This window comes from Pyricularia grisea, assembly GCF_004355905.1.
Source record: "Pyricularia grisea strain NI907 chromosome Unknown Pyricularia_grisea_NI907_Scaffold_2, whole genome shotgun sequence".
Lineage (NCBI taxonomy): Eukaryota > Fungi > Ascomycota > Sordariomycetes > Magnaporthales > Pyriculariaceae > Pyricularia > Pyricularia grisea.
In genome coordinates, this window is record NW_022156717.1 from 7893748 (window position 1) to 7916120 (window position 22373).

Below are 22373 nucleotides of genomic sequence, written 5' to 3' on the forward strand. Positions count from 1 at the left end.
TCTGTCATGTATGTACCTACCTATGTATGCGCAGCTTGACAGGTATTACTATCTTCGTAACGTTGAGGTCTGGAATGAAGGCTGACTTGGCATCAAAGTTTCTGTTTATTTCGTTAAAGTAAAATAAAAGTAAAACATACATAGGATCGTCTGAACAGCACAGATTAATGGGATTTAATCTGGACGATATGCACCGCTTAGACATTCTACGCTGGACATATCATGAAGGTGGGACTGACTGTTTTACAGTTGGGCAAGACCCGACTCATACATACCTACCCTATGGCGTATCTCCCGTTCGCGTACCTACCTTACCTTACACCGCTGTACTACTATTGATGATACCGTTACTTCCTAGATCAAGTCTCCACATCTTTCACTCCAGGAAAGAACTCAAGAGTAAGATCTCTGCAGGCATCAAAATCCAAAACTCTCGCAACATTGAGGAGGTCTTTGAAGGCTATTATCTGCTTCTTACCAGTCTCATGCAGAATCATATTTTTCGCTAGCTGAATCTCATCAAATAACCATTAAATCATTCGGCCTTCACCACGGAGATATTATCAAACTGCGCAACCGCCGTATGCACCCTGACGCCCACAGTCCCGCTCGCAGGCGCTTCCGACTCGCCGATGCGCTCGACGTCTCCAAGCGCAATCTTTGGGGTTGACATGTCATCAAAAAGCACATCGATCTTGTTCCCGACGGCGCGGATGCGAAGATGATACCGTCTGCTCTTCTCGATGGCCACCCCGTTTACCCTATGCAGCTCGTGCCAGGTGCCCGTTCCATTTTGCACGACTGCACGGCCTAGAACAATGTAACCAGATGCGCTGATCCCGGCGTAGTAGCCGTTGTAAAGATCCTCGCCTTGGCCGAGTTGCGACGCGCGGAAGATGAGGCCGGCGTCCTTTTCGCCGCTTATAACAGTGATATCGGCATCTAGCACCTGGTCGCCAAAGTTGACATTCAGTGCAGCTTTGTCACCCTTCCCTCCATCGCCAGAAACAAGGTGCCTATCCTGAGCGCTCCAATTACCACCATAAGTCTGCCAGCCAACCATGTTCCCATCGGCAAAGTTGTCCTTCACAAGCATAGTGATTGGTTGGATTGTGCCGTCGGGGTTGAAGTAAATTCGATCATATGCCAGCTGCCTATGGTTTCCGTCCTGATCGCCCAAGGGATGCCGGTGATATACAATGTAGTATATGTCAGTGCCTGGGACCTTTAGGACGCCGTTATGTCCTGATCCTGTGGCTACTGCCGGATCTTGCTGCAAAATCCGGGCAATGCGGTTGAAAGGTCCGAGTGGACTATCAGCAATGGCATAGCTGACAGCATAATCAGGCCCTGAGAACCATTCAAGAATATTAGAAATAAGATTGGCAGTCTAGTATTAATAATGAAGAGTAGATTAAACCTACCAGTCCAGCCTCCTTCTGACCAAAAGAAGTAATACCTCCCATTTCGTTTCATCATAAGCGCGCCCTCAACATACTGAGCCGGAGTGATCTCCTTGTATGTGGTACCGTCGTCAAACGTCCCCAATGATATCATATCTTCGTTCAGTTTGGCGACGTTGCAGTGACTCCAACCTCCATAGTATATGTAGGCCTGTCCATCGTCATCAATAAAAACATTCTGATCGATTGGTTGGGCGTCATTGTGGAACTTGTCGATAAGGGGCTTGCCCAGAGCGTCCACATACGGGCCCCCTGGACGATCCGCAACAGCCACGCCAATACCGCCGAGCTCATCATTGCTCTGGATGTCGTTGGCGCCAAAGTACAGATAATACTTGCCGTTGCGCGAGATGGGAGACGGAGCCCACATGGCCTTGTGCGCCCATGTGACGTTGTCGTTGGTGAGGATTCTGGAATGCTTTGTCCAGTTGACCAGGTCTGGGCTCGAGAAGGCGTCGAGGTACGTCTGTTGCTCGTAGGGGTAGGATGAAGTCGGATAGACCCAATATTCTCCTCGGTAGAATTGGCAGTCTGGATCGGCGTACCATCCATCCACGAAGGGGTTGCCAGCCTCCGAAGTGGTGTAGTCGTGATGAGCCGTCACGACCAACATGGTTGCTGCCGCGGTGAGAAGCCGTGGGAGAGCTGCAAGTGTCAGCATGTTGAATAGAACATGTGTATGAGATGCACAGTAGCGATAGCTTAGTGGGTTCGGATATAAGGATAGAGTAAACCAGTCGTTACTATTCAGAAGCTTAACAACAGCTCAACATTTTTGCATCTCACTCACAATACCTTGGAGGATGTTTCTCTTTCCAGAACGCCCGAACAGCACACTGCTTTTATTAAACGTGTGGGCGACTGTAGAACTTTGGGGGTGTCCTGGTTCCTTGCTAAAGACTAAGAACGCCACTAACACACCGACAGAAAAAAAGAAGTCACGGCTTCCTGCAAAGTATACCTGGCTGCATGCTACTGTAACCAAGAAAAGACGACAGACAGAGTGGCAATCGATGTGCTGCAACCTCATTTAAGAGGATGAGCGACTGACTGGACTTGATCGACATCATCAGACGACATCAGAAATACAAAAAAAAAAAAAAAAACGACCCGGGCCGCTATAACCTTTTAACCACCCCCGCAAACTTTCTCCGCACAATAAGTGCCTTAGCGGTGCGGGACAGACGAAACACGCGCCAAAAAAAGGATGCTTGATTCGCGCCGGCTTGTGGAGGCGCTGATGGTGGGTGACAATTAAGGCGCTAGAAAGCAAGGATAAGCTCTGTTTGGAAGATCACAGGGGAAATTAAGCACCTGTAAAACCCATGAATAGAGATTCCCCCGCCCGAACCCCACTACCATGGAGACGGTAGCTAGGGAATATCAAATATATTCTCGTGCAAGTGGGCAGGTTGCATTGCATTGACAGCATCTTTGAACTGTTTTAAAAAACTTGAAGTCACTGGTCGTGAAGCAAAATAGGTACACATGTCAGTTGAGACAGTGCGATCCCTTTTTTTTTTTTGTGGAAAGTCCCCGCTTATAATACGGTACCATACCAGAGCCACTGTGACCAATGTCATCACCGAGGTCGTTTCTGTCAACTTCTGGCGTCAATATACCGACATGGGCGATTTTATTTTCTCTTTGATTGAAGAGGGAATGAACAACACACCGTCCCTAAAGCAGTAAATATCATTACGCCGTTGGATTGAGAGTCAGATCGTGAGCCGTCCGGACATATGTCAAACAAGCCGGATTTTTACTATGTGTGGAGAATGGGCTGAATATTCAGAAGGTACTGAACTTTTGGTATCATTGATTATACGTTTCTCAGTTGATCGTGTCAATCGCAAACTATTACCATCCTGCTCTTCCAAATTTATTTAGGCATAGACTACATGAAATTTTGCTATTGAGCCTGTATGTTACAAATCACAATGTTTCTCAAGGTTGATGTCAGTGCAGACGGACCTTTTTCCTTACAGAGTGCCGGGCTTGTAGTATAATTGGCTTTACATTTACAATTATATCTCGACAACCAAGCAATTTTGTAGCAGGAAAAAGTAAGTCGATCAGTCTTTTATATCTCCGTTTGGCAAAAATGCAGTAAAAAAGTGTAAGTTCTATCTAGATTGTTGACATTTCACGTGGTGGTGCAGGGCGGATTTTTCCTCAACCGATATCGACTTACAGCGTTAATCGCACCCTTAAAATCCCAATTATTGACTATTGCCGGTTAACATTTCCCATTGTATCTTAACAAACATATAGTCTTAAGAAAGGAAAACCACAGCAGCAGGATCTACCATTTTGTAACTTGGCAGAAATGTATTAAAAATGGGTGTCGAACTAATAAAATCATATACAAGAATGTTTGTCAAAAGGTTGTCGATATTACATGTGGTATTGGCAGGGCGGATTTTATCTCAGCAACATCAAAGTACAATATTTCCTATTTCCTGTTATATCTCAACAACTATACAGTCTTGGGACAAAAAAAAAAGAGAAGCGGCAGAGTCTCCTTCTTGATTTAGCAGAAACATACTAAGAATATCGTATTCAATTAATAATTAATGCATAATTATTGTTAATGTTGTACGTGGTAGTGTATGGTCAGTTAATATTTTCCCAGTTTAACTCAAAAATCATATCATTTTGAAGCGGAAAAAATAGCAGCAGCAAAGTCTCCCGATGTTGAACTGTGCAGAGATCCACTAAAAAAGACCATTAAACCGACTGTACTATGTTTAACTAGGTAGTCTAGTGTAGTGAATGCAACACAGATCTTGTGATGACGGCGTTTATGAATGCCCCACGGTGCGCTTGTAGAGACCCTAACCCTCAGAGCGGACATAGGTTACCTAGGTATTTTAAGTTGTCTCACATAACAGGCAGCCACACCTCACCTACGCCTCAACCAAACCTATCAGGGACGACAAGGCGATCCGATATCATTTATCTTTCAAAGCATAAACTAAACAAATGCTTGCTGGAATTGCTTTGAATCCTGGTTGCGGGTGGTTTTGGATACCATGACCTGCCCCAAGGATGATGAACCCGATGTTGAGATTTTAGTGCACATATCCGCTCCCAGTCTGGCGGTGGACGATGCACATTATCGTCAACTGGCTAGCGCATATCTCAACTTTGAAGAGGGGAGAATCACTCGCCTGGAAGACAGCCCGCAGGCCGTCGTGACACCACCCCGAGTACACGTCTTTGGGACTCTCGAGTCTCCGCCCCTCTCCTTTGAAGACGTTTTAGACAATGTGCGATCTCCGCTCCTGAACACGAGGCAGGAAAAGCATGATGGCAGCGGAGAGAAGCACAGCCAGGTGAATACTGCAGAGTCACAAGAGTCCTGGGAGGCACCACCGAGCACTGTAGGGGATTCTCAGCCCTACAACGACATCAGCTTCGGGCGCTTCTGTGATCCGGACCGCTTTATTGAGTACGAGCTTGAGAAGCTGGATCATGACACGTCCGTGGCCGTGACCGATACTTTGCCAGCTTTGGATTCTGGTCCAAACAAGCGGACGCAGTCTCTTAGCGTATCTTTATCTCCTACAAAAGCTTCATCAAGACAAATTGCATCTGCACAAGGCCGCATAATTGTCGGCTCAAGTCCTCGGAGGCGAGGGGACTCTATCGAGGTGCCGTCTTCTCTGCCAAGTGCACTTCGGAGAAGCCAAAGACTAGTCTCTTCTTCACAACCCAGCCCAGCAGCAAGCCCTTCCTCGACTAGAAGGGTCGTATCCACTTCGCCAGACATCACATCATCTCCACCGATTCCAAGGAGGCTTTTGAGACCTGCTACAGAAAGCAGCGCGGATGTGCAGTCAAGTCCATCCCGTAGAAGGGAAATCATTGAGGTTCCTTCATCACCGCCGACAGCGTGTCCGCGGTACACCAAGGATTTGGATGCCAGCTTCGGTTCCGTCATCACCTGCTCCGACCGCGCCGAATCAGAGCCGCCTCCTAACAAAAGCTTAAAGGGAACGCCACGCCAGACCCCCAAAGCCGTGGGAAGAAGCGTTAGCGACTTTGGGCAGCAGTTGGAAAGTCACAAGTTTATAGAAGAACTGCCACACGCCCATCTGCTCGAGGCACTTGAAGTTTTTGGACCAGAGCCGCCCGTCTCCATCCGTCACATTACGCCAGATGACCTGCTTACCCCACAGCTGCGGAAGCTGCAAAGTGACCTGGGCAAGGCCAAGCGGTACTCTGCCCGGCTGCAGCTAATGCAGGAGCAAATGCCGGACCCATTCGAGCGTGGCTGGTGGATTCTAGACTGTAATGAACTAGGGGATCGCCGGCTGGCTGCGTGGGAGTACCTGGCCAGATACGTCCACGCCGGCAATGCAGGATGGGGCGTCTCGCTCATGAGGGGCTCGGCGGCGACGCACAGGATAAAGTTGTTCTGCTACGGGCACCTAGCAGGCCACATGTACCTGCTGCTCTACATGGCCAGCGAGCGGAGGATATACGACCTCGACTGCACTTGGACCTCTGCGCGCAGGGGCGGCCTGCTTTTTGTTCCGGCGATCAAGGGTAGATGAAGGTGTGGGTGGTCACGATGGGTTTGCTTGTGTGGTTTTGAGCCGGACTAGGACTCTTTGCCTTTGCAGGATGCTACGTGGTTTTGTCATTTATTTGAATTTCCTTTAAACTGTTATTTATTCAGGATAGAGGCGCAAATCGGGGGTAGCTTTTGCTTGGAAACCATGGGTTGGGGAGAAAAGGCCTTCTATGACTTTTAAAAGATACCCTTCTTTTCTATTTCTTAAAAACGGTCTGAAGGAAGATGCTCTTCCTACTCATGACAAAGCAGATCATTTCGCTTCTGATGACTGTACATGTTCATGATCTTCACTTAACAGAAATCTCTCAACATGCACGCTGCCAGACAAACATGCCGTTAAGAAAAGTAGTCATACTACTCGCAACAATTGCAATATATCCCGCCTTTAATGTACATCGGACAAAGTACAAGGAAACCGTAGGCCTGGAAAATCTCTCGATAGTTACAGTAACAACACAACCAACGAAAAGGGGGAATCTTGCTTGCGCTCCCTTAGTACCCACTGGGTTGGGTTACTAACTTTGGGGTTGACACAGAAGGACAAGAAAAAAGAAGAAAAAGAACAAAAATAAAACATCAGTGCCTGACAGAAAGTTCCGACTGACTGCGGCCCTGAAATATGTTTCATGGGCCGGCTTCTGGAATATGGGCCGAGGTGAACAAGTTTAAGACATGTTGAGTTCCTGCATGGCCTTCTCATACCTGGCCTTGTCGGCGATGGAGAGGTCCTCGTAGACCTAGAGAGTGTGTGCAAGAACAGTCAGCATCATAACCACCATGTACCTCAACGAAACAGAGCTGAATTATCTGTCCAGTCGACGGGGATATACAGCTCTGCTGGGGGAATTTACCTTGCGTTCAGTGTCCGATAAGCTCCTCCATTCGGCAGCCACCCCAGACATGACATGACTGGCCTTTAGCTTGCCGGAGTTCGTTTCTGATGAAAATCCAGCTTGTTTCATTTTGTTCTGCACAAATATCAGATAAGCCGACAGAGGGGCGGAAGGTATACGGTCGTCTTTGATTTTCTTGGCAACCACTGATTTCCCGACACGCTTTACGTTGAACACGCGAGAGAGGCGAGTGCGGGCCTTGTTAGCCTCATTGATCTGGGCGGGCGTGTGCGATTCAACCCAAGCCTGGTAGGCAGCTTTGTTGGCGATCTCGTTCTTGGCCGCTCTCTCTTCGTATTCCTACGTCCACGGATTTCGTCAGCTGCCAGGGCCTTTTACACGACTACACCAAAACCCCCTGAAATCGCCTTTCTTACCTGGAGCTCTGCTGGAGAAAGCTCTTTGAACTCAGCAACGCATTGCGCGAGTTTTGGCAAGACTACCAGATTCGACCTAGCCTCAGCGAAAGCCTCCTTGATGTACAACCGAGCCGCTCGGATCGGCTCAGTTGCCGGCTCGGGTAAGAGGGCCACTTCCAGCAGTCTCTTCTTCTCCGCGATCAGATCCTTCTTCTTCGCAGCCAGCTTCTCGGCCTTTATCGCCTCCTCCGATTTCTGGGGCTTGTCGACGCTCTTCTTCACCGCCTTGGCCTTTGTCGTTTTGGGCTTGGCCGCGGTGGTGGCCTTCTTCTTTGGTGCTGCCTTTTTGGCTGCTGATGCGCCCGTGCTGGCGGTGGACTTCTTCGCCGCGGCCGTCGCCATGGGGCGGGCTGCGAGGACGAGGCGGCTGGCGGCGACGTTGGCCCCGAGGACCACGCGGCTGCCCGAGGCGAGCGCGCCGGCGCGCATTGCCGTCGCCAGCATCTTAGCTGGGCGGATCCACATGTTGGGCGAGACTATCACGCGCGGCGACGAGCGTCGGCGAATAAGAGAGATTTGTTTAATTGATTCGGTTCTTTTCCTTCAATTGATTTTGTCGTTTTGCAGCTCGAGTTCGGCCAGTGTCGTCGGTGATATTTAGGTGGTGCTACTAAAACTCGAGCTACGGTAGCACGATGGTGGTGCCTGAATGACGGGTGATCAAACGGAGCTTTGCAGCTATTGGGCTAATGTAGCAGGTAGCTCTCTCCACCTTTGGGAAGAGCTTGTTCCCGTTGACTTGAGCTAGGCGGTGCAAAATTGCGTCGAGGTGTTGGTGTGTGGGGTCTGGTCGTGCCCCTGAGCTTTGTACTGGTACTTCGATGACTGGCTCTGAGATGTGCGGTTTGATGTATGGAGACTTCAGCTAGATCGACCATGTCGTCTGCAGACAGCAAGTTTACGCAAGGTGTCACGTGCAACATGCAGGTTTCTCGCCTGAATTTTCCTGGTCCGTGCACTTTAAGTTGCTTCGGCTTAGTTGAAGTCAAGCTGCAACAATTTGACGACGTCGACCCCATGTTCACTATGTTTCTGCCTAGACAGGCATCAATGATATCACCTTCCATCTTCGCGCAAGCTCCTGGCAAAAAGTCTGCCGATTAGCCCTACTGCTTCCTACAGCGGTGGATTGCAGGCATTACAAGGCGATCAAAAACGACGCCTTGCCGGGCAGGGCAAAAAAAAAAAAAAGATTTCCCAGGGCACTACGGAGTAAAGGCTTAACCGTGACTCGCAGCAATCCTCCGAGAAGAAGTACATCTCACCAAACAAGTTAACACGTGCATCTGAGCCACCAAGGATACCATGGCTCGCCACAGAACGTCGCGCTCACCATCTCCTGCAGGAAGCCAGCAGTCCTCTCGAAGGAACGCCAAAGATGAAGAGAGACGTGACCGCGGCGGCGCACGGGACAAACCCCGGGATCGTCACCGTCGCTCGCGCAGTCCAGCCGATGTAAGATACCCTGTTGACTGCTTTGGCGCTTGTCCAGGAAAAGATGCATCTGCTTACATGTTTTCTCAGCGCCGGTACCGAGAACGAGAGCGCGATAGGGACCGCGATAGGGATCGTGACCGTGAACGGGACCGCGACCGCGACCGCGACCATGGCACCTACCGACGCCGGGATCGTTCCCGAGACCGCTCCCTAGACCGACGTGACGACTATTACCGAGGAGGAAGAAGGGACGACTATTCGCAGCGAGATCGTCGTCGGTCGCGTGACCGACGGGATAGAGACAGGTCCCCTCCTAGGCACAGACCACGAAGCCGAGATGGCGATAGAGATCAGCGCAGCCGCCGAGACGACTCTCGTGATCGTGCAAATAGTAGACGTGACGGGAACAACACTCCAAAACCCCGCGCAGAGGACCGTCCTCGAGCATCTGTGGCCGATCCAGAGGCTGGGAAGTCCAAAGAGACAACTGTGAGCCTTGATCCCAGGAGCCTTGATCCCATATTTAATCTGCGAGAAGACCTTTTTACTAACATGATCTCACAGCCTGCTAAGTCAGCACCAACCCCGGCACAAACAGAAGCTGAAAAGAAGGCCGAGAGGCTTGCTAAACTGGAGGCCTGGAAAAAGAAGAAGATGGAGACAGAGCAGCAGCAGCGTAGGGACAGTGTAGCATCTGCTGGTAGCACTAGACAGTTACTTGCGCAGATGGACGTCAAAGGCACTGGCAGCCCTTCAGCCACTGTATCCCCTGGAGCTGCTTCTCCAGCAACCGCACAGTCCGCCGAAGATGCGTCTCCCGCCGTCCCCTACGGAGGCAAATTTGATCCAAAGGCGATTGCCAAAAAGGCAAGTGCACGACATCAGTCTCCTACAGTGCTTGGAGGTCTACAAGGGCGAGCCGCTGAGAAGAACACCGTTTCACTAGCGGCACCTGCCAAGGGGTCTGCGGCTTCGTCTCTGCCCCAAGGAAAGCCTATCAGCGGCTTCGGGTTTGGTAAAGCGTCCAATGATGATAAAGTGCCTACCAAGCGCAAGTTAAATTTGGACGACGAGGAGATTTCAAAACGGAAGCTCGCAAAACTACCAGACCTCTCACTTGAAACTACAGATGATGCGCCATATGTCAACCAAGACGATGACGATGAAGATTCGGATGGTGACAACTTTGCTGGGACAGAGGAGGAAGCAGCCGCCGCCGCTCGGGCTGCCCACGAGCGACGAGAGGAAAGAATCCTACAGCAAAGCATGGCGATGGAAACCGACGAAGCGAACCCTGGAGCAGAAGGCCAGGTAAATGGCAGTGAGACTGCAGTGAGCTCCGCCAACGCACAAGAGGAAGCCCAAGCCAAGCCTCAGACGGACTCTATGGACGTCGATGCGAAAGAAGATGACGACGAAGTAGATCCTCTAGACGCATTTATGGCTGACCTGACAGAGCCAACTTTCGGAGCAGCCAGCAAGCCTGTCAAGGCACTAAGCAGTGCGAAAGCGCTGCCTACCCCTGAAGCATACTTTAGCGACGATGATGAGTTTGGGGCTTCGACCAAGGAAGGTGTTGACGCCAAAGCCATCATGGCAATGGCTGCCAAAAGAAAAAAGAAGGAGATTCCCACCATCGACTACAGTAAACTCGACATTGTACCCGTTCGGAAGAACTTCTGGGTCGAGCCGTACGAGCTTAGTGAGATGACAGAAGCGGAGGTGGCTGAGCTTCGTCTGGAACTTGATGGGATTAAAGTGTCTGGAAAGGACGTTCCTAAACCAGTTCAGAAGTGGTCACTCTGTGGACTCACTCGGCCTATACTTGATGTGATCGCCAAGTTGGAATACGAAAAGCCAACATCAATTCAGATGCAGGCCTTGCCCGTAATTATGTCGGGCCGGGATGTCGTCGGAGTTGCCAAGACTGGATCGGGCAAGACCATGGCCTTCTTGCTTCCCATGTTCCGCCATATTAAGGACCAGGAGCCCGTCAAAGATAATGAGGGCCCGATAGGCCTCATCCTTACGCCCACTCGCGAGCTTGCTGTTCAAATCTTCCGTGACTGCAAGCCCTTCTTGAAAACACTTGGACTTCGTGCAGTCTGCGCATATGGCGGTCCCCCTATCAAGGATCAGATTGCAGATTTGAAGCGTGGCGCAGAAATCGTAGTCGCCACGACGGGCCGTATGATTGACCTTTTAGCCGCCAATCAGGGCCGTGTGGTCAGCCTGCGACGTACTACGTACATCGTTCTTGATGAGGCTGATCGAATGTTTGATATGGGATTCGAACCACAAGTAATGAAGATCTTTGCCAACGTCAGACCAGATCGCCAGACGGTTCTTTTCTCAGCAACCATGCCCAAGATCATGGATGCTTTGGTCAAAAAGGTTCTGAAGAATCCCGTGGAGATTGAAGTAGGAGGCAAGAGTGTGGTGGCGTCTGAGATTACGCAAATCGTCGAGATAAGAGATGAGAAGAGCAAGTTCAACCGCCTGCTTGAACTCTTGGGAGAGCTTTACAAGGACGACGATGATGTGCGTTCCCTGATTTTTGTGGAGAGGCAAGAAAAGGCCGACGAATTGCTCCGCGAGCTACTACGCAAGGGCTACGGCTGCATGTCTTTGCATGGTGGTAAAGATCAAGTCGATCGAGACTCGACCATTTCGGACTTCAAGAGCGGTGTTTGCCCTGTTATGATCGCCACATCGGTCGCAGCTCGTGGATTGGACGTCAAGCAGCTCAAGCTCGTAGTCAACTACGACGCACCAAATCATCTCGAGGACTATGTGCATCGTGCTGGGCGAACTGGACGAGCAGGAAACACTGGCACGGCGGTAACGTTTGTAACAGAGGAACAAGAAAATTGCGCCATCGGCATTGCCAAGGCTCTCGAACAGAGCGGACAGCCTGTTCCCGAGAAGTTGATTGAGATGCGCAAGGCATTCAGAGAGAAGGTCAAGGCTGGAAAAGCCAAGGATCAATCTGGATTTGGTGGCAAAGGTCTTGAAAAACTGGACAAGGAGCGTGAGGCCGCTCGCAACCGGGAGCGAAAGACGCACAAGGCTGAAGGCGAAGAGGACGATGCGGAAGATGACAAAAAGACAACCAAGAACGATGAAAAGACGGACAAGGCTTCAAGCGCAATCTTGGGGGCTGCATCAGCAATCGTTTCCCGAGATGCGGCCAAGGCCGAAGCTGAGGCAAAGGCAGCAGAAGGGGGTTCTACACCTACGGCGACAGCAACGCCGGTTGTGGGTGGCAAAGGCGGAGCCCTGGACAAGGCCGCATCCGCAATCAATGAGATCAATGCGCGACTGGCAAGAGCCGGTCAACTCAGACCTGGACAGCCTATCGACAACAAGGGTCCAGACGCAGGCGCGTTCCATGCAACACTGGAGATCAACGATTTCCCGCAAAAGGCGCGCTGGGCCGTCACCAACAGGACCAATGTGGCCAAGATCCTCGAGGCGACAGGAACCTCCATCACCACCAAGGGCAACTACTATCCGCCAGGAAAGGATCCTCCGGCGGGAGCGGACCCGAAGCTATACATCCTCATCGAGGGCGACACAGAACTGGTGGTTGGCAATGCGCTATCGGAGCTCACGAGATTGCTCAAGGAGGGGACGATGGCGGCAGCGGATGCGGAGAGTCGTGCACCTGCGAGTGGACGGTATACTATTACGTGAGTGTGGTGGTTATTTTTTTGGAAGGGAGGGTTTGGTCACCGCTTTGTTCGGTGTATATGTCTTTGGTGTACCTAACTTTTCTCCCTATTTTATTTTATGTATGCATATATTGTCTCATTGTCTCGTCATTGGAGTCTCTTTTGCAGGGATGGATTGATGATGAGCGGAAAGGCGGAGTTGCTATAAACAAATTGACCGTCGAAAGCTACCAATTGCTTTGTTTCCATGATACAATCTGGCCTAGCTCTATCTGAACATAGTTGATGTGTAATAAGTGGATTGACAGATCGGTCATAGATCAGCACTAATTCTGAACCCCATGTTGCATGTCGGCTTCTAACACCTTGTTTTCCCCTCAGCGATAACACCGGCATGATCCCCACTGGAATCTCGGAGAAGAGGCCGACCTCGCTATCGGAGCTACCCAAGAGGGCAACTCCAGGCCCGCAATCGAGTGCATTCCGCCCCTCCTCCACTCGCACCAAAAAATGACAGAGAAAAAAAAAAGAAAAAAAAAAAAAAACCTGATGCGGGCTAACCAGCCGCCCCTCCTTGAGCGTGTTTTTTTTTTTTTTTTTTTTTTTTTTTTTTTTTTTTTTTAATTTCCCTGTTATACACTGGATCGTTTTTAACTTAATTTTTTGCATATTTATTATCAACCCATCATCTCACCTCGCAAGGATGTGGGTTGAGTCTGTCCTTCCAGCAAGGCTGGAAATCAGCCTTTCTTGCGTCAAGTGAGAAGAGAAAACGTTTTTTTTTATTGAATACTTTCTTTCCTTTTTTTTTCATTTATAAATACGGTTCGCTCCTCTCAGGCGCACGCAAAGTTGCTCGCTTGAGTTGTGTTCTACCTACCCCTCATCCATCCATCAATGCACACTCACTTGGTGTGACTTTCGCCTCCTTGAGACATAGCAACCATTGACATCTAAATCCGTCCTTTCACCAACCATGGCTCTCACAGCTCCTTGGAAGTGGCAGGGCTACGTATGGGCGTGTCTCTGGTCCTCGCTCGTCAGCATGCTGTTCGGGTATGAAAACAAAGCCACGTTGTCCATCCGACACTAAATCTACGCATCATGACACGCCACTAACTCAGAATTCTCGCAGTCTTGATACAGGCATCATAGGTCCAATCACCACCATGGCGGCCTTCACCGGCCGCTTCGGCGACTTGAGCCCGACGATACACGGTCTCGTCGTCTCCTGCCACCTTCTTCCCGGTGGTATCATGGCGGCATTTGCGGGTGGGCTGTCGGACTACTTTGGGCGCGAGACACTCGTCACGGTCGGCGCGCTGGTCCACGCCGCCGGCATGCTGATCTGGGGCTCCTCGGTCAACCTGGCCATGGTCGTGGTGGCGCGCGTCATCTGTGGCATAGGGTTGGGCCTGTTCATCAGCAACATATCCGTCTACATCGTCGAGGTCTCGCCCACGCGTGGCCGTGGCGTCAGGGCCGCCATGGCGCAGTTGCTCCTCACGCTCGGCCTCGTCATCGGCTTCTTCATGTGCTACGCCCTGATCGCCGAGCTGGACCCGGAAAGCGAGTGGACGTGGCGCACGCCGCCGTACGTCGTGGCCGGGCTCGGGGTCGTGTTTGGCGGGGCCGTGTGGACGCAGCCGCCGTCGCCGAGGTGGCTGTCAATCCGCGGCAGGTTGGACGAGGCGCGGCGGGTCAGCGAGAAGCTCGGGCTGGAGGCGTTTGGGCCCGACAAGAGCGCGGCGGACGCCGGCGGGGCGACGGCCGGCCCGGGCGCGTTGACGCTCATGGGCGCCATGTCGCAGACCTTTAGGGGGTTTCGCCTTGCTTTCTCCGGGCCGTACCGCGGACGGTCCGTCTTTGCGTGCTTCGTGATGACGGTGCAGCAGTTTAGCGGTATCGATGGCGTGCTGTTTTACGCGCCCAAGCTCTTCGAGTCGGCCGGGTTCGCCGAGGCCCAGACTTCCTTCCTCGCCTCGGGCATCTCGGCCATCTGCATCATGGTCTCGACCATACCGGCCACGCTGCTGGCGGACCACTGGGGCAGGCGCACAGCGACCATGTGGGGAGGCGTCGCCATCGCCGTCGAGATGGTGGTCATGGCGGCCGTGTATTTTGCCGGCCAGGGCGAGTCCGGAGGAGGGAGGTGGGTGGTCATTGTCATGATTTACCTCTTCGCTGTCACTTTCAGCGTCACCTGGGCCGTCTCCTTGCGCATCGGCGTGTCGGAGAGCCTGCCAACCGGGACGAGGAGCAGTGCCATGGCGTTGGCGCAGAGCTGTAACTGGGTGAGTTTTTTTTTCTTGTTTTTGTCGCTTTTGTGTGGTCAAGGGATTCCACGGTCACCCCTTACCACTCCAATTCTGCTGCTTCCAGAGAATGCTAATGATACATAAAACACAGGCCGGCAATTTCACAATCGCGCTCGTCACGCCCATCCTGCTGTCGGCTTCGGTGGGAGGGACTTACCTCTTCTTTGGCATCTGCACCATACTGGGCACGGCCATCATGTACGTCCACATGATCGAGACCAAGGGGACGCAGCTGGAACGAATCGACGAGCTGTACGTGAGCAGAAAGGCCGAGCGCAGGACAGAGGTTGAGAATGCGCGTGGCGTGGCGGAGAAGACGAGGTTGAGACTCACGCCGTTGGACCTGCGCGACAACAATACAAATGAAGGCCAGGCCATGTCGGAATATGTGACGCCCCCGATGCTGGCGAGTGGGCGAGATTCTGCGGCTTGAAGTGTCGCATAATGGAGTGTTTTTTTGTCGGAACATTCCTCGGTTAACGACTTCGGAAACCGTCCCACTTTCCGATGTTCATCTTGGAAGTTTAAGAGTGCTTCTTTTGCGTCCAGTGTGGGGAGTTATTATACAAAACACCCAGCACCCAAGGATGCAAAGGGCTATTCGTTATGGCGTTTTGCCAAACCAACCTACATACAATTGGGTTGCTAATGTCCCTGGAAAGGATTTGGAGATGGATTGGAAGTTGGGAGAATTATCAGTTGACAGGATAAGAAAAGAAAGCCTGTGCTGCCGGAGGCCTGTGCTGTTTGGGCAAATTTTCTGAGGGAGAAGGAAACGACTGCTTAGGGTACATAAGCCACTTTGTTTGGGACTTCTTTCGCCTTCGGGCATTTGGTCAATTTGAAACGATACAGAGAAGATTAGCATGGCCCCTGCACTAAGGATGACACGCTCAATCAAAGAGAAGCTCAATATTTTTTTGGCATTTTGGTTCGAGCCGCGCTGTGATCAACTTCTTTTTTTTTTTTTTTTTTTTTCTGCGAGTTTCATTTGCAACATTTTTCACTTGATCGCTCTTTTGGCATTACATAAAAAATGTCAAAAAATACGTCATAAAATCATCGGACTTTGTCATTATTATTCTGCAGTTATTTTTTCAATCCACCAATATGCCAACTGCACTCACTCACTGCATTCAACCTGTCAGCCTTGCTGCCAAATCCGCTCGCTGCAGGTCGCATGCTGCAGGCAGACCCCTGTCTGTTGTATGCATGACGCCGGACACGGCAGCTTGCGCAAGGACGCGCAACTCGAGTTGACCGAGATGCCCACTAACCGTTTTCTTCAGGGGACCGCCCGATAGATAAGCTTACCTCACCTCTACCTTCCCAAAGCCTGTGGCGTTTCGCCCTTGAAAGCCATTGGGTGAGATTACGCGATCCCTGAAAACCTTCGTTCAAGCCATGGGTTGGTTTCTTGTTTCTTGTGTCCTTTTATTCCCCTGACACACGCTGCCGATTTTGCGATTTTTTGTTTCCGTGTTGGTCCTTTTTCATGCAAAGCGCCTGAACTATTCTTGGCCACCAGCGATGTGTAAAGCACCTGCAATCTGTCAAATCACCCTCGATAAAAACTCCGCCTACGATATACGAAGTCGAGCTGAACCAAAAAAAGGGGGCCGGATTATGTCTTAGCCTGTAACGCCAGCTTCCCGTCTGGCTTTTGTGATACGAAGAGGGACTTACGACAAAAGGGCAGCTTACACGACTAGGGATTTGGTTGCCGTTGGGTTTCGTTTTGCTCCCAGTCACAGCAAAACGGGACACACATTACCTACAACTGCACGATACAAAAACGATCGATCTTAGATTGCGACGACGGCAAGCACTCGAGGTTTTCTTTTCTATACCGGCATTGCGCCGCAGCAGGTGAAGGTGTGTCAGGTTGGGTGGGTGAGCACTGGGCATCAAAGAGGTGGATAATACCTTCAATATACTCTTTGGTTCGGTCCGTCGAAGACATACGCAGACATGGCCACTTGGTCAGGCAGGGCCGCCATCAAGGGCGGCTCTGACACGATGCGCATGGTGCTTCTTACGTGCAACGCTGTCGGGATCACGTTCACTTGGGGTGTGGAGATGACTTGTAGGTTGACGATAGCATTCGTTCCGCACTCGTTCCCATTTACCTGTCTGCCAAACTTTCAGGAGGATGGGACGGTGTTGTGGTATAGAGAAATGGCTTGTGCTGACCTTGAACCTCACGGCAATCAGATTGCACCCCTTACCTACTCTCCTTAGGTCTTACAAAAGGCCAAACATCTCTCGTCTGGATTGCTGGTCCCTTATCTGGTCTGATAGTTCAGCCCGTGATCGGTGTGATATCGGACACATGGACGTCAAAATGGGGAAGGCGACGACCGTTCATAATGATATGCTCAGTCATTGTAGCCATAAGCCTGCTCACACTCGGCTTCACGCGTGACATTGTATCATTCTTCATCCCTAGCGCCGCGGCGGCGGCGGCAGCAGAAGCACCCACCGCTACCAGGAGAGACCACCCCGAAACCGGCTTCACAGGTTTCCTGACCATCACCCTGGCCGTGCTCGCTCTTTACACGACCGACTTTGCCATCAATGCCGTCATGTCGTGCGCGCGGTCCCTCGTCGTCGACACATTGCCCGTGCACAAGCAGCAGGAAGGCGCCGCCTGGGGGAGCCGCATGGCCGCCATCGGCCACATGCTCGGCTACGGGGCGGGCGCCATCGATTTGGTAGCGCTCCTGGGCACGACGCTGGGAGAGACGCAGTTCAAGCAACTCACCCTCATCGCCGCCTCGGGCATCCTCTTCTTCTCGACCCTCACGTGCTGGGCCGTGTCGGAGCGCGTGCTCATAGCGCCAGCGCCGGAACCAAAGGGTTCGGCGGGCGACGGTCAGATGCTCAAGGTCCCGAGGCAGATATGGAGTACCCTGATGACCCTTCCGGTGCGGATTCAGGCGATCTGCTGGGCTGTGTTTTGGTCATGGATCGGGTGGTATCCGTTTTTGATCTATGTGAGTTTGTTGTGTTACAGGCTTGCGTTTAGTTCCCTTGGGGGGATTTTCGTGAAAGAACAGTAGCTGACTGAGCATTGACCTTTTGCACTACAGAGCAGTACTTGGGTGGGCGAGACATACTTTCGCTATGACGTTCCCGCCGATGCCAAGAGCAGCAGCGATGCACTGGGCGAGATGGGCCGCATTGGCAGCTACGCACTGACGGTATATTCTATCATCACGTTCCTCGGAGCATGGCTTATTCCGCCCTTGGTCCGCAATCCAGAGAACGACGACGACGAGGACGACGAGGGCATTCCTGCTACATCCCAGGCGTCCTGGTCGCAAAGGTTCCTGCGCTCGTGGTTCCCAGGCGCGGCCCGCTCTTTAGGCCAACTCAATCACCTCAAACCCGACCTGCTCACGGTCTGGACGTTTGGATACATCATGTTCGCCTTTGCCATGTTCATGGCGCCGCTGGCATCGTCCTTCCGCTTCGCCACGACCCTAGTCGCGCTGTGCGGCATTCCCTGGACAATCTCCATGTGGGCGCCCACCGCTCTCTTGGGCGTCGAGGTCAACCGCATGACACACGACAGCAGCGGCCAGCCGTACCGACGCTTGAGCACGTCATCAGCTGTGGAGCTGCTCACGCCCACCATCAGGGTCAACGGCGAGGAGAGCGAGATCGTAGCCGCGGCCGCGGCGCCCGGGTCTGCTCCAGAGGCGGCTCTTCTCGAGGATGGCCACGGTAGCAGAGGCGGCGGTGGTGGTGGCGAGCTTAGCGGTATCTACTTTGGGATACTGAACATATACACGACGCTGCCGCAGTTCATCGGCACCTTCATCAGCGCCGTCGTGTTTGCCATCCTCGAGCCTGGCAAGAGTCCTGAGCTGTCTCATGGCGGCGGTGGCGAGGAGTTGCCGCAGGCGCCAAGTGACGGGCCGAACGCTATCGGGATTTGTCTGTTCATAGGGGCTATCAGTGCCATGGGAGCGGCTTATGCTACGAGGCGGTTGAGGTATTTGTAGGTGTTAATCTTGTAAGATGTGAAGTATATTCTTCTTTTAGATCTAGATGTAGAACAAGGACTGTTTGGATTTCTTGGATAAATTTACACTGGAGCATTGCAAGCGTCGACTTGTCCATGGGTCTTCGGGAGAGTATTGGGGTTAGGGTTGGTCCGAGTTCATGTAGTTCACTTGCCTCGAGTCAAGTTTCCTCGAACCAGATTCTTTCCAAGTCGGGAACAACAACATCAATCCTTACCTTGGGTAGGTAGGTACCTACCTAGGCAGGTGACCTACCCTGGCTGAAATAATTATCGCACAAACTCGATTTTGTCTTCTATGGCAAGTCAAGTTTATTAGATTCCTAGACAAACACTACGTTCTCCGCATCGTAAATACCCAGCACCCGCTTCCACTTGACATCTCTGGACAAGAAAAGTTGCAGCTTTGTGCTTTTCAACTTTTCGGCTACTCCATCACCTTCCCTAGCTCTCCTTTGCTTCCGACTAACATCCTCACATACGAGATACTGCTCCTTAGGATCTGCCTGGTGTTCAATCACACGGAGTCTAGTTTTGTGTCTCGAGTCTAGACAAACGAGCGCATAGCCTTTAGGTGTGACAACCTTGAGAGGTGTCAATCCGCTCATCAACATGGTCGAGGTGCTGATTGGCTGGTCAATCGAGAAGCCCTCGTTGTTTCGACGTAGAAAAACAGAATTGTACGGCCCGCGTGTTGACAGGATCCCACCACTACTCTCGTCGTGCAGCAGTTTTGCAATTATCATCTGGCCTGGGAAGCCCGTCACCGCTTCGAGCTCCGACACGGATCGGCACCGCACTCGACATCTCAGAAAATCAGCCCAAGACCATTCCCGCACGAGGACGCTCTTACAGACCAGGATGACGAATGCAGCAAAGAGCCAAGCGTATGAAGCAATTTGAAAAGGATCGACTGCCTCGATGCGGTCGCCGACGGTGAATCCGATCACGAGACCGCCGGCACCGAGCATTACCGCAACGGCCATGACAGACAAGACGTAGCGTGGGCAACGTACGACTACCGAGGTCTCGTCCATGACCCACTCGTGCTCCATTATCTTTGCTCTCAGGTCAAAGATATACTCGCTGGAGCTATCGTTTCTAGCTTCCGGGTCGATCAGTCGGCAGCGTTCAAAGTAGCCATTGTCAAAGGCCGTTTTGAGTCGCAATGTACTTTGGTATCCGATTTCGTCATCGAATGTGTTTGTGTACATTCGGAAGAAGGCGGCAAAGTCCGAGTCCTCGTGTTCACGAACGGGATCACGGTTCTCCTTGCTGAGGACCACGATGCTCCTAAAGCTGTTCAGCTCAGAGACCATTTTTGGATCCGTCGTTACCAACGGGACCATAATAGTGATGATTTCGTCCATATACTCCAACTCCAACGATTCGAGCTTCCTGTCGTTGCGTGCGGGGGAGTCGCCGGTATGGCCTGTCGTTGCGCCACTGTATGTCCACTCGATGAAGGTCCTGACATCGCGCCCTCTGACTAAATCGGATGGGTCGCCTCCTCGGTGGAGGCTCTTCATGTGCCTGACGGTCTGGTTCAGCATCCGAAACGCTGGATCCGCCGCCTTGAGGTTGTCTAGATTTGAGGTGGCCGAGTACTCAAGTTCACGATCTTGGTACAGAAGCGTCTACGCGGCGTCGATGGTTAGCAATGCCGGCATTATCGGTATTGAAAAGGAGTTGATATGGAACAAACCTTGAAGCCCTGGAAGCCCGTCTCGTAAACTAGTCCAGAAATCTCATACGTTGCATGGCCAAGCCCAGATCTATCTAGACACCGCAACGGCATGATGATGGATCTCATCAGAATATCCAATCCAGAACGGACTTTGCTTTGGTTGACGCAGTACGTTGCGACCTGGGCGCTTTTGAACGATGTGAGACCATCTCTCGTCTCGGCGGCAATAATTCTTAGGATCTCTTCACACTCCTCCTCCTCTTCGATCATGCCCGAACTGACATCTCTAGCGTCTCGGCTGTCCTCTAATACCGACTCGCCTTGCTTCGCGGCCAGATCGGCATTCTCGGCAAGGTCTAGTAACATGATTTTGATCTTGGCCACGCGCTTCACCAATGCGCATAGCACCGACGCCTGCCAGTGATTTCCAGCACCAGTCTGGGTTATGAGCCTGGCAAGGACGACAGAAATGTAATCAACAAGGTCAAACATGGCGATCTGCTCTCGCTCATATGCTTCGCGATCCAACGGCTTGTTGCCATCATTCGCATGGGAAGCAACATGAGCTTGCATGATCAGCTTTTTCAACCGCGTCCTGCTGGATGCCTGCGGACTAAAGCGCACCGTTATGCACTCGTTGTCGAGCACGCAGAGCGACATGGCAGTGAATATCTTGTCGGCGAGCGCAGACAAGGCCTTGTGCCCCGCCTCATCTCCAACCTTGAAAAAGTCCCTGTTCTTGAACTGGGCAGGCTCTTCCGGGTTTTCAAGAAATTGGAACAAACGATTCGCCTCATTCCGCCATATAGTCTCAGAAAGCACCGTGTGCTCAGTGATTGCATATGCGCCGATGTCATCAAATTGCGGGTATTCGGAATCTGTGTCGGCAGGAGGCTTGTCGGCGCAAAGTATGTCATCAACTGTGCAGCACAGATCCGGTGTCCAAGCAGCCTGTACATCTTCGCCGGCTGGTGCCAATCCAGTGTTAAATCTGTGGAAGATCCGGGTCTTGGTGTTCCTTTTGAGGGCAGCTAATCGCGTCCCCCTACGTTCGCTTGACGTCGGCGATATTGTCGCCGACGAAGGCTGAGTGGCAGAATTGGTTGTCGACTTCTCCATGGTGGCCAAGTCTACGATGATAGAGCTGACTTGGCACTTTGTAAATTGCCGGCGGGCATACTCATACAAACTGGTTTTTGAACTTGATTTGTGCGGGGACCTTAGCAATTAAGCATCAAAATTGCTTGATGGTGACCCCTGTTGGTGTCCAGCCTTACCGACACCACAAACAAGACAGCTTGGAAGCTTCAGCTGCTACTGGAGAATTCCATCTCAAAGATAAGGGTTTTCATTGGGATACTTTGCCCAGAAAACACACCTTTTCTTCTTTTTTTAATACTTTTCAGCCAGTGTAAAGATTGTAAGCTTGACGTTTGTTCTAGTATCCTTTTTCTTTTCCTTTCCTAGTCAACCCCCATTTACTGCCTATCCTGATCCATTAAGGAACCCAGGTCTGGCAGGAGACAAAATCGACTGCCTATAAGTCCGGCGCTTAAACCAGACCCTAGCCTATGGGATGGGGCCTGCGGATGCTACCTCAGTTTTACGAGCCCCAGCTGAAAGGCCACCGACAGGCCCTTGATATGAATCCATGATTGCTTGGCATGCATGGCTAGACCCCTCTCCAAAAACACAGCCGCTGGTGGCCTCTACGTCTGCTCTAAATTGTTGGACATACCCAGTACGCGCGAGAGCTGAAATCGCCCCAGCAAGCTTAGGCCTCGGTTTTTATTTTAGTTCTAGCCTCTGCTTGTACCATCACCAGTGAGGTTCAGGAACAAACGGAAAAACCTAATAGACAACTATC

At 51.6% G+C, this 22373-nt stretch overlaps 7 protein-coding genes across 7 annotated transcripts; 4 read left to right on the forward strand and 3 right to left on the reverse strand.

Annotated features, from left to right (window-relative positions):
* Nucleotides 1-476: 476 nt before the first annotated feature.
* PgNI_04943 (uncharacterized protein) lies at nt 477-2124 on the reverse strand (the record flags this gene model as incomplete). Its single annotated transcript, XM_031124984.1, has 2 exons — nt 477-1350; nt 1425-2124. The coding sequence occupies 2 exons, from the start codon at nt 2122-2124 to the stop codon at nt 536-538; spliced, it is 1515 nt and encodes a 504-aa protein (XP_030984837.1). The 3' UTR covers nt 477-535.
* A 2374-nt stretch (nt 2125-4498) lies between these two features.
* Nucleotides 4499-6025, forward strand: PgNI_04944 (uncharacterized protein; the record flags this gene model as incomplete). The annotated part of the gene is made up of 1 exon (XM_031124985.1): nt 4499-6025. The coding sequence occupies one exon, from the start codon at nt 4499-4501 to the stop codon at nt 6023-6025; it is 1527 nt and encodes a 508-aa protein (XP_030984834.1).
* On the reverse strand, nt 5369-7998 carry PgNI_04945 (uncharacterized protein). The gene is made up of 3 exons (XM_031124986.1): nt 7319-7998; nt 6900-7241; nt 5369-6785 (listed from the first exon to the last, which is right to left on the reverse strand). The coding sequence occupies exons 1-3, from the start codon at nt 7823-7825 to the stop codon at nt 6714-6716; spliced, it is 921 nt and encodes a 306-aa protein (XP_030984835.1). The 5' UTR covers nt 7826-7998; the 3' UTR covers nt 5369-6713.
* Nucleotides 7999-8379: 381 nt separating this feature from the next.
* Nucleotides 8380-12733, forward strand: PgNI_04946 (uncharacterized protein). The gene is made up of 3 exons (XM_031124987.1): nt 8380-8815; nt 8885-9286; nt 9362-12733. Exons 1-3 carry the CDS (start codon nt 8666-8668, stop codon nt 12491-12493), a joined length of 3684 nt encoding a protein of 1227 aa, XP_030984833.1. The 5' UTR covers nt 8380-8665; the 3' UTR covers nt 12494-12733.
* A 422-nt stretch (nt 12734-13155) lies between these two features.
* On the forward strand, nt 13156-15715 carry PgNI_04947 (uncharacterized protein). The gene is made up of 3 exons (XM_031124988.1): nt 13156-13527; nt 13607-14765; nt 14881-15715. Exons 1-3 carry the CDS (start codon nt 13448-13450, stop codon nt 15220-15222), a joined length of 1581 nt encoding a protein of 526 aa, XP_030985658.1. The 5' UTR covers nt 13156-13447; the 3' UTR covers nt 15223-15715.
* A 404-nt stretch (nt 15716-16119) lies between these two features.
* On the forward strand, nt 16120-18956 carry PgNI_04948 (uncharacterized protein). Its single transcript, XM_031124989.1, has 4 exons — nt 16120-16427; nt 16489-16875; nt 17004-17785; nt 17882-18956. The coding sequence occupies exons 2-4, from the start codon at nt 16761-16763 to the stop codon at nt 18797-18799; spliced, it is 1815 nt and encodes a 604-aa protein (XP_030984831.1). The 5' UTR covers nt 16120-16427; nt 16489-16760; the 3' UTR covers nt 18800-18956.
* An 87-nt stretch (nt 18957-19043) lies between these two features.
* PgNI_04949 (uncharacterized protein) lies at nt 19044-21680 on the reverse strand. The gene is made up of 2 exons (XM_031124990.1): nt 20525-21680; nt 19044-20456 (listed from the first exon to the last, which is right to left on the reverse strand). Exons 1-2 carry the CDS (start codon nt 21623-21625, stop codon nt 19143-19145), a joined length of 2415 nt encoding a protein of 804 aa, XP_030984832.1. The 5' UTR covers nt 21626-21680; the 3' UTR covers nt 19044-19142.
* Nucleotides 21681-22373: the final 693 nt, after the last annotated feature.

Coding starts and splice junctions, on each gene's coding strand:
- PgNI_04945 (XM_031124986.1), bottom strand. CDS start 7,825: ATGTGGATCCGCCCAGCTAAGATGCTGGCGACGGCAATGCGCGCCGGC. Junction 7,242..7,318: donor TTTCTCCAGCAGAGCTCCAG/GTAAGAAAGGCG, acceptor CCGTGGACGTAG/GAATACGAAGAGAGAGCGGC. Junction 6,786..6,899: donor TATCGGACACTGAACGCAAG/GTAAATTCCCCC, acceptor CACACTCTCTAG/GTCTACGAGGACCTCTCCAT.
- PgNI_04946 (XM_031124987.1), top strand. CDS start 8,666: ATGGCTCGCCACAGAACGTCGCGCTCACCATCTCCTGCAGGAAGCCAG. Junction 8,816..8,884: donor GCTCGCGCAGTCCAGCCGAT/GTAAGATACCCT, acceptor ATGTTTTCTCAG/CGCCGGTACCGAGAACGAGA. Junction 9,287..9,361: donor GGAAGTCCAAAGAGACAACT/GTGAGCCTTGAT, acceptor ATGATCTCACAG/CCTGCTAAGTCAGCACCAAC.
- PgNI_04947 (XM_031124988.1), top strand. CDS start 13,448: ATGGCTCTCACAGCTCCTTGGAAGTGGCAGGGCTACGTATGGGCGTGT. Junction 13,528..13,606: donor CTCGTCAGCATGCTGTTCGG/GTATGAAAACAA, acceptor GAATTCTCGCAG/TCTTGATACAGGCATCATAG. Junction 14,766..14,880: donor TGGCGCAGAGCTGTAACTGG/GTGAGTTTTTTT, acceptor CATAAAACACAG/GCCGGCAATTTCACAATCGC.
- PgNI_04948 (XM_031124989.1), top strand. CDS start 16,761: ATGGCCACTTGGTCAGGCAGGGCCGCCATCAAGGGCGGCTCTGACACG. Junction 16,876..17,003: donor TTGGGGTGTGGAGATGACTT/GTAGGTTGACGA, acceptor CACGGCAATCAG/ATTGCACCCCTTACCTACTC. Junction 17,786..17,881: donor GGTATCCGTTTTTGATCTAT/GTGAGTTTGTTG, acceptor TTTGCACTACAG/AGCAGTACTTGGGTGGGCGA.
- PgNI_04949 (XM_031124990.1), bottom strand. CDS start 21,625: ATGGAGAAGTCGACAACCAATTCTGCCACTCAGCCTTCGTCGGCGACA. Junction 20,457..20,524: donor CGGGCTTCCAGGGCTTCAAG/GTTTGTTCCATA, acceptor GACGCCGCGTAG/ACGCTTCTGTACCAAGATCG.